General features: G+C 52.1%; 1 protein-coding gene across 1 annotated transcript; it reads right to left on the bottom strand.

Annotated features, from left to right (window-relative positions):
* Window positions 1-1,410: 1,410 nt before the first annotated feature.
* Window positions 1,411-9,335, bottom strand: KRT74 (keratin 74, type II). The gene is made up of 9 exons (XM_012002049.1): window positions 8,823-9,335; window positions 7,969-8,183; window positions 7,475-7,535; window positions 6,907-7,002; window positions 6,218-6,382; window positions 5,426-5,551; window positions 3,759-3,979; window positions 3,250-3,284; window positions 1,411-2,759 (listed from the first exon to the last, which is right to left on the bottom strand). The coding sequence occupies exons 1-9, from the start codon at window positions 9,291-9,293 to the stop codon at window positions 2,560-2,562; spliced, it is 1,590 nt and encodes a 529-aa protein (XP_011857439.1). The 5' UTR covers window positions 9,294-9,335; the 3' UTR covers window positions 1,411-2,559.
* Between the last annotated feature and the right edge of the window lie 295 nt (window positions 9,336-9,630).

Below are 9,630 nucleotides of genomic sequence, written 5' to 3'. Positions count from 1 at the left end.
AATATTTCTCCAAAGGCTATTTCAGGTTGTGGGTCTCATTCCCTTTCTCACCTCGGCCCCTCTTACTGGGTCCCTCACTGGGAATGAGGTCTTTTGGGAAAGACAGAGCATCAATGCTAAGAAGGGCCTTAAGGGTATCTGGTCCAAAGGCTCTTAACCTGGGGTGCATGACCCAGGGAATTCGTGGATGGGCTGTGGGGATCTGTGAACCTCTGGACATGCAGTAGACTCTGTCCACATTTCAGGGGAAAGATCCATGACTTTCATAAGCCCTCAAAAGGTTCATGACTTACAAGGTTAAGAACCACTGTGTATAACAGGTGACTAGTTAGTGGTAGAGCTGGAATAGAGCTTCCCATAACTCCCAGAGCACTAGTTCAGTATCCACAGTGGCGGCAGTGGTGACATCAGAGGGAGACATTTGGGCAGAAAGCCCAGCACAGTCTTGGGCTCTTGTGCTTCCCACGGTTTATTGCACCCTGGCACACACAGACGAGGACCTCCTTAACACATGAAAGGCACAGGGAGGTGAATGGAGGCCACTTCTTAGGCCAGAGGCCCCATCCTCCCAAGGCCCATCCCCATTATCCTGACACCTGTAGAGGTGAACATCTTTGGGCACACCTGTGACACAAGACCAATTTGAAAGCTGCTAAGACGCTAGACTCTGCCGGCCACAGCTGAGGAACTTGGAAATCCACGCAGCCCCACTGCAGATTAAGCATCTCTAATCCAAAAGTCTGAAATCCAAAGTACTCCAAAACTTTTGAGCACTTTATTTAAAATTTGTATAAAATTATCTTTAGTCTATGCAGAGGGTATATATGAAACATAAATGAATTTCATGTTTTGATTTGGGTTCCATTCCCAAAATATCTCGTTATGCACATGCAAATATTTCCAAATCCAAAGTCAGAAATGTTTCTGGTCTCAAGCATTTTGGATGAGGTATACCCAATCTGTACTGACTTTGGAAAATCTGAGATCTCCCACCCCCTACTAAATAAACACATGAAAGCCTGTGTCCAAATTACTATGTTGCTGTGATTTAAATTATCTCTCCAGGAGCCTATGTGTCCATCTTTCTGGTTATTTAATTAAACTGTCTTCCTCCTCCAGGAAGCCCTCCTTGCTTAGCCTCTCCATTCCAATCACTTCTTAGCATTGCTGCCCTAGGCTGCCCTTCCCTGATTTACATGAGTATGTATCTGTCTCTTCCAGCAGCCTGAGACTGCCTCCAGAGCAGCCTCATCTGAGTTGGCCTGCAGCTTCCCGGCAAGAGTCCTGCACACTTGCTGGGAAGAAATGGAGGGTGGCACATCCTCACTAGAGGGTGGAACATTCAGAAAGATTGACAGACTGACAGAAGCATACCTCTGACACCACTCAAGGACAGTTTATTGAACATATAGCAGAAATTCAGAGTATTTAACTTAAGCAAAAGAGGAACTAGTTGTCGCCATTCTTAGGAATATTTACACTCTGAGCCACGACATCTGGACTAGGCAGTACCACCCAGGGACAGAAAGGCAAGCTCCACTCACTGAGCTCAGCTCATGGCACCAGAAATTGAGAGTCAGAGGCTACGTAGGACACAGCTTCAGAGAGATGGCCAAAGACAAATCACATACCCACTGTCCTGACAAAAGGCAATGTAATTATGCTGCTCTCATCAAAAAGAATGGTGACATTGACAGTCCGTTTGTTAAAGAGGCAGTGACATGCCACGGAAAGAGCATAGACCCTGGTGTCGGCCAGGTGCGACTCTGGCACGTAGGTGGGTGACTGGGGCCAGTTCTGTAGCTTCTTGGGATCAGGCTCCCAGTCTGTTCCAATGATGCTGATCACATCTTCTTTGCAGAACTGGATGAGAATTGGAGGCAATGCGTCTAAGGTGCCTGGCGTCTAGCGAGTGCTTGACAAATGATGGTAGCTATTGTTGATAATGAAGGAGGTGGTTGGGTGACACAGGCTGGCAGAGAATCCCCAATACACCTTCACTTGACTTTGCGGAGATGGGTGCAGCTGGTGGTCTACAGATGTACACATGGTGTGCTAAATATTGGCGTCATCCTGCAAAGTTGTTTCTGGTGGAGCAAGTAAAGGCTGTCTAACTTCTCACCACCTGGTTACAGGTCTCAAGTCACCCCACCGTGCTGGCAGGGGATGTAAAACCTCTCAGGCAATAGCTAATTTGGCCTAAGCACAGAACAAACCAGCCCCTCCCCTGTCCTCTCTTGCTCCTTCCCTCTCTCTAGGGATGATCACAGCTTCCTTAGGGCCAAGAAGGTTATAATGGCTTGTGCCTCCAAAGCCTCCTGCCAGCCGAAAGCAGCAAGGAAAATGACAAGTCGTTAGTCCACATGGGACCTAAGGAAACAGGGAAGGTGACTGTGTCAATCAGAGTTTGAGAGTAAAAGCTAAACCATGATGTGGACAGTTGAGTGTACTACAGACGGTTTTAAAACTCAGGGGCTGGGAACTTGGGTGTGGCAGACACCTTTGGGAGTGGCAAAGTCACCTCTTCTTCCAGGTGCTGAGGTGGATGAGGCCATGGGTCTAGCGGGTGGCTTTCCTTGCTGGGGTGCTGCCTGGGGTGTTCTTGCTCTGGGAGTCCTTGAGGTCTCCCCCTCGCACCTGTTTGGTCTTGGTCTGCCCGCTCTGGGTGGTGCCAGAGCTGCCTGCCACAGTGCTGGCCCCAAGGTCAGCACCCGCAGAGCTGGGGTGGTGGTAGCTGTAGCTGCTGCTGCTGATGACGGCTGAGGAGGAGGGGCCAAGAGCAGGGGAGAGGAGCAGTGTCAATCAGCAGGTAATAGCTATGGTAAAGGCTGTCCCCAAGGGCTTCTCTACAACACCACTCTATTTAATCCTCAGAACGACCCTCAGTAGTCAAGGAGCACTACAGAGATGAACTGAGAGCCTATTATGGGCCAGACTTTGTGTGAGGTGAAGACCCCATAGGATAGATACAGTCCCTGCCCTTCTGGAAATTCTAGGAAAATCCATGTCCACCAACCCTTTCTCCAAATGACAACACCCTAGGGGAGAAACAGGAAGGGAAAGGGGTGGGCATGACCTCAGTCACCATTTCATAGGATGAAAAAGGAGAACATTTCCTTTGAAGCCCAAGAATTTTCCCAAGACAGTAACAGAAGCTTCTGGGTGGGGTGAGACAGTAAATGGAGGTGACAGCACTTTGTCCCAGGGTCCCTGGCTTTCCCAACCCAAGGCATCTCTCAAGATACTCACAGATGCTCACAGAGGATGGATTCTCCCCAGACATCCTGTGAGACAGAAAGTTAGAGAAAGACAAAAACTCAGTGTCGAGATTCCACTGAACCTTAATGGGCTCCTGCTTTCATACGTGCATCATTTAAACTCATCCTTATAATGACTTGTGAAATTGACACTATCACCTTCATCTTACAGATGAGAAAACAAGAGGCTTGAAGATACTAGATGATTTATCGAGACCACAGCACTAGCATGGGGTAAAGCCAATAATTAGCCCCTGCTGTACAGCCAATCATTAGCCCCAGGTCTGTCTGAGCCCCTGGTTCTCTTCACAGCAGCACACGGCCACCTATGCCTCATGGCTCATGTCAGACAACCCCTTGCAGGAAGCTGCCTCTGAGTTCATGAAATCACCACATCCCTTGCCTGTATTGGCACTAACGATGCTGTTCTCCAGGTGGCCCCTCAGCCAGACAGGAGCCACCCCAAGTCCCTTCTCACACTTTCCCCTCCACCCCGGCCACCTGCACTCCTCGCCCTCCAGCAGCTTGCGGTAGGTGGCGATCTCCATGTCCAGGGCCAGTTTCAGGCTCATGAGCTCCTGGTACTCGCGCAGCATCCGTGCCAGCTCCTCCTTGGCCTGGTGCAGGGCGCCCTCCAGCTCGTCCAGCTTGGCCCGGGCGTCCTTCAGGGCATTATCTCCCCGCTGCTCAGCGTCAGCAATGGCTGTCTCCAGGCTGGCACACTGAAGGGCAAAGAACAGAGAGACCATCAGAACAGAAAATTACATTTAGCTCATACCGGTTAAATAGAACAGCACCCTTATTTTGCAGACGGGGCCCTAGGTGACAAGGAGTAAAAGCTGCAAAGTCAACACCAGAACTTTGTCTCTTCTATTTTCTATTGCAGAGGAATATTCAAAGCTATTGTCACAAGAAGCTGTGGAGGCAGTTGCATTTCAGGAGGTCAGAAAGAAAGGTTGATGTTTGCCTGAGACTGGAGGCCACCAGCATCTGCAGATTCAAAATACTCCAGGTTCAGGAAAATCATACCCGATTCCTCAGCAAGGCCAGCTCTGAGGATGAGATGGTATGCCACGGTCCCACTGCGATCAGATTCCTGCTGCAGGACCTCTCACCAGTGGGGATCCTTCTGATCTGTTAGCATCCAGATGAGTGTTTCTGGACTCGAGCACTCCAGGGAGGGTCTGCCTGAAGGCTCCCACATGCTAAGGCCTTCCCTTAGAGCAGGAGGGTAAGGCCCTGAATTATAGGCACAACCTCAGAAGCTGGACTCTGATGAACATCTGGGGGCACTGCAATGCCTGGTGCTAACAGAGGGGGAGGAACTATGCTCACGGAATTTGTGAATCGGCCAAACGTAGAGTCGTAGAGCTGTCCCTGTGTTCCCCTGCAGAGCATGGAGGGCGGTGGGGGTACCAGAAGGAGAACAGGCTCAGATCTTGCCGCTGGGCAATTCTGTCACTAGTGGAGCAGACCTAGTTCTCACAGAGGTCACAGGAAGGATCCTCCAGCCTCCAAAATCATCTCCCCACTGATGCAGTGTTTAAGATTTGCTGCTGTCGGGTAAGACAGCCCCCCTCCCTGGCCCACTAACATGGAAGTAGTACCGTGGCACAGGGCAAGGAAACCCAGGAGGGCTTCATCGACGGCTGTGTCCCTCAGTCGCCAGATCATGCCCCACTCCAAGGGCAGGAACCTGGTGTGGCCACAGAGGTGCCTGATGTATACCCCCTGCACCCCACACACATTCCGTGTCCAGTGGGAGGAGGAGACAGAGGGTCTGCCCTCAGAGGGGACACCCGAAGGGGACATGGGGTAGGTTCCCTGGACACAGAAAACGTCTGCAGAAGAGGAACCTGGGTTCTAATCCTAGCTCCATTCATTACCAGCTGGGGGCTCTGGGCAGGTCCCTTCCCCTTCCCAACTCAGTTGCTTTATCTGCAAAATGATGAGTCAGAGAAATAGGTTTGAGGCTCCTCCCAGTTCTGGGCGGGGTGCCAGCTCTGATGGTGGAGTACCAAGGCAGGGTGGGAAAGGGGGACTGTGGGTGGCCAAGGGACCCCTAAGCCTGGCAGGGGAGATTTGCTTGTTCCCAAAGGGCAGGCCCCATTTCCTCATCCCAGAGCCTCCCGTGGAACCCGAGAGTCCTTTGTGGGGCTGCTGCCCACCTGCTTCTTCACGTTCCCAATCTCACACCGGATCCTCTGGATGAGCCGGTTCAGCTCCGCCATCTCGCTCCTGGTATGTTTCAGGTCGTCACCATGCCGACTGGCTGCCAGCTGCAGCTCCTGGATCTGGTTTCCCAGAGATAGGAATTTGGCAATGAGACAAGGGCACTGGGGAAGGGTCCTCTAAATAAGCCACCCCTGCCACCCTGGCTGTTGGTGGGATTTAACGGAGCTGAAGAGGAGTGCTGGAACAGGGTCCTGGGGGCCCAGGCAAGCAGTTTTCTCCCTGACAGCCCCAAAGCAGTTTACCCAAAGCATAGTTCCATTACTCAGAGGACTCCCGGCCTTCCATTTCCTTTTGAAAGTCTTCCCATGTGGATCAGGAAAGAGCTACAGGCTTCTCCTTCTCCCACTCGCCCCCCACCAAATTCACCTGTGGCTACGCTCCTGCAAGTCTGTGATTCTCCCTCTGCCCTGTGGCAGCATACCCCCATTCCTATAACTGTATTTGTTTTACCACCTCACTTCTTTCACATGCAACAGAGAGGGACAGGTAGTTGGTGGACGGAGGAAAGAAGTGAGGGATCCTCTCTGTTGCATATATTCAATCCATACCGGTTTCATGATTTATCTTTGATAACAGGCTCTGCTGAGAATTCATTTTGTCCTTGAAGCCTTGGTTGGAACCATTCTTTCACTCAGCCCACAAAAGGATTCCTCACATTCACTGTGGAGGTGACCCTTCCCAGGAAGAGAGGGGCCGCTGTGGGAGGAGACCCATGCGGTGCCCACCTTGGTCTGGTACAGGGCCTCAGCCTCGGCCTTGCTCTTCAGGGCAATCTCCTCGTAATGCATGCGGACCTCAGCGATGATGCTGTCGAGGTCCAGGTCCCGGGTGTTGTCCATGGACAGGATGACTGAGGTCTCACTGGCATGAGTCTGGATCTGAGAGATCTCCTGTATTGAGAGAGGAAGACAGACTCAGCAATCCCTGGCTTCCCTCTTCTGCCCCATTAGTCTTCTGGGCCCATGGTCTCTGGCCCAATAGGTTGCTAGGGTCCCCGGGGCCAAAGTAGGGGGAAGAAGTGCCCTCTGGGATGTGTCTGCAGAGCTGAGGGAGAGCAGCTCCCAGCAGCAGGAACCCCTGCAAGCGGCAGATGTCTGCGGGCACATGCAGATGGGTGAAGAATGCATTTCCCACAATTTCGCAGAATCCAAGGGTCTGTGCTTTGTAAGACCTCACTGGGTTATCTTTTCCTGCCTGTGGGCAAGGCCATTGTTGTGGTCGAGATCAATTTCCTCCTGCATGTGTGGCCTCCAAGGACCAGCATCCTGCACTTCCATGGTCTCCTGGTGCAGGATTTTGACCTTTCCACCAAAACGTCTTTCATTATGTTGATCCCAAACCTCTCCTGTTGGCATCTCCCTGGAAGAGTCGAGAAGCAGTCAGGGTGAGGGTGAGGGGACAGGAGTGTCCTTACCGCATCATACAGACACTTGAGGAACTTGAGGTCTTTGTCCAGAGAGTCCACTTTGGCCTGAAGCTCCATCTTGACCGCGTAGGCTGCATCTGCATCCTTCCAAGAGGCCCCAGAGTCATTGGTGCATGCAATCCTCATCCCACAGCTGCCCTGTCCAACCCCTGCCCCAAAGCCACCTGATTTTCTACTTTCCACCTACAAAGGAAAGCTCACTCAATATCCATTTCTTCTCAGACTCCCTGAAGCTTTGGGAATAGGGAAAGGAGGATGTGGCAGCTCTGTTATGCCTGGAGAAAACAAAGCCCAGAGAGGTAGTAGGTTTCCTCAGGTCACACAGCAAGGCTGAGCTGGACCAGAGTTTCACAGTTCCCAGACCTGAATTCTCTGTCTCTGTCCATTTCCCGAGTGTGTGTCTTTCCTCTCCAACTCACTGGAGGCCAGGACTATGACTCACTCCACCTTCACCAGGAGCCAGCCCCTTCCCCAGTCGCCTGGGCTGAAGTCCTGAGCAGAGTTGTTAAGATGGGGGTGAGAGAGACCCTAATAAGGAGGCTCTTCCCTCCCTTACCTTCTTGAGCACCACAAACTCATTCTCTGCTGCTGTGCGCCGGTTAATCTCCACCTCATATCTGCCGGCAGGGAGAGAAGATAGCCTTAGCCCTCTTGGCCAAGGAACTTTCTCTTCCTGCTGGCCAGGCAAATGTTTGGGATGTAGGGTCCCTGCAGGGTCTCTGAGGTGAGCAGTAAGAGGCTAGTGACAGGAATAAGATATCCCTGAGTTGCCTCACTTGCCTCCTACTTTTTGCATGTTAGGAAAACACTCAGGTGACACCAGCAACTGAACTTTTCAGTGGGTCAAGGAGCACAGGAACTCCTTCCTATCAACCAGGCAGGAAGTTATCATCGAACAGGATAGGCCCTTCCCCCCAGCCAGAGAAGGGGATGTGAGCTCCTGACCCTGGAAGGTACACCTCCATCTCCTAAAAAATAATGGCACAGAGATCAAGTGAGCCCAGAGGCACGGGGAACATGGTCTGTGACCGTCGGGTGGGGCCTGCTCACCTCTTCTTGTAGTCCTCCACCAGGTCCCTCATGCTTCTCAGCTCCGAGTCCAGCCTCACCCTGTCCCCGGACAGCGTCTCCAGATGCTTCCGCAGGTTGCTGATGTAGCCCTCGAGGATAGGCTCCAGGTTCTTCTTGCAGTTGTTCAGGTCCAGCTGCTGCAGCAGCTCCCACTTGGTTTCTAGAACCTGGTTCTGCTGCTCTAGGAACCTTACCTGGAACCAAAATCAACAGACAACTGGAACCACAATGGGTGCAGTCATGCCCCGTGGACACACACCATTGACTCCCCAGGTTTGCCATAGATTGTTGTAGTCATTTTGCTCACGTCTTGACTCTCCACCCTTGACATTCCACACAAACTAGACCCTTTACAAGTGCTCATTTCCTAGCCTTCTGGAGAAGCCATCAGTGAGAACTCACTCAAGGAGATTCCACAGCTTTCTTCTATTGCTTGGCCCTGGTCCCAGGAGATGTCCTTCTTTATGTCTCAACTAAGTGTCTCTTCCAGTACCATGAGCCCTTCCCTCTGAACACTGCTGGATTCTATTAGCCTTTCAGGTTCGTGGAAATCAGCCATCCTCAAGAAACCCATCACTTTTTTGTCAAGGAATGGCTGCTTTTTACCCAGCTTCCCATCCTTCTCTGCAAAATCGCCAAAGAAGCCAATATATTCATGTATTCTTTTGTCTTCCGTGGCACACAGTCCTCCTACTCTCCTTCTCTAATGATGAGGAAGCCCTTCCTGAGGCCCAGCTGCACCTTTCCAGCCACAATGCGCAGTCCATTCCCAGGCAGCAGGAAAACTGCTCAGGCCTCAGGGGGCTGCCTCACTCTCCTCCTATGATACCCACCTTGTCAATGAAGGAGGCGAACTTGTCATTCAGCGCCTTGATCTGTTCCCGCTCCTGGGCGCGCACCTTCTGGATCTCAGGGTCCAGCTCCACGTTGAGGGGGGCCAAGAGGCTCTTGTTGACAGTGACCTGGTAGATGCCCCCAGGTGGGCACACTGATGAACAAGCAGGCCCCAGGGCCACACTGCCAAACATACTGCCAGCAAAGCCACTGGCCCGGCCCCCTCCATACCCAGAGCCAGGCCTGAAGCTGTAACCTCCAGACCGAACGCTGCCACCAGCCACATTGAAAGAAATACGCTGATTCCCTCCGAGGCTATAGAGGCTCCGACTGCCAAAGCCAGCTCCAGCCCCTCTGCCAGCTGCACAGTAAGAGGCCAGGCTACCCACAGCCTTCCTCGGCACCACTGCCGAATGCACACTGAAGTTGCCCTTGTCACCACCGGACTTGACGTTCAGTTGCCGACTCATGGTGAGAAAGGTGGAGTTGACAGAGCTGGAGAAAAGCAGTCGCCAAGGGGTAGAGAACACAGTGATGGGGCACCCAGAGTGCTGCCTCCTTTTATCCCTGTTGGGCCCAGGACACCGGAAAAGGGCGTCTCTCTACTATCTCTTTTCCCCTGCTAAAGGGCCAGGAGCCATGGGCAATTTGTAGAACAGAGATCTCCAAGTCCTTTGCAGCAACAAAGCTCTTCTGAGAGCAAGTGGAATATGCTGCCCTTGCAGACTGGAGTGGTCTAATTTGGAGTTTATCTGTGCTCCCTAATTAGGGACCTGAAGAGTTATCCCCTGAAGAGATCTCCTAGCT

The sequence above is a fragment of the Mandrillus leucophaeus genome, unplaced genomic scaffold (assembly GCF_000951045.1).
Source record: "Mandrillus leucophaeus isolate KB7577 unplaced genomic scaffold, Mleu.le_1.0 Scaffold118, whole genome shotgun sequence".
Lineage (NCBI taxonomy): Eukaryota > Metazoa > Chordata > Mammalia > Primates > Cercopithecidae > Mandrillus > Mandrillus leucophaeus.
Note: the sequence above shows the minus strand (reverse complement) of the source record. Positions and strands in the feature narration are given on the sequence as shown.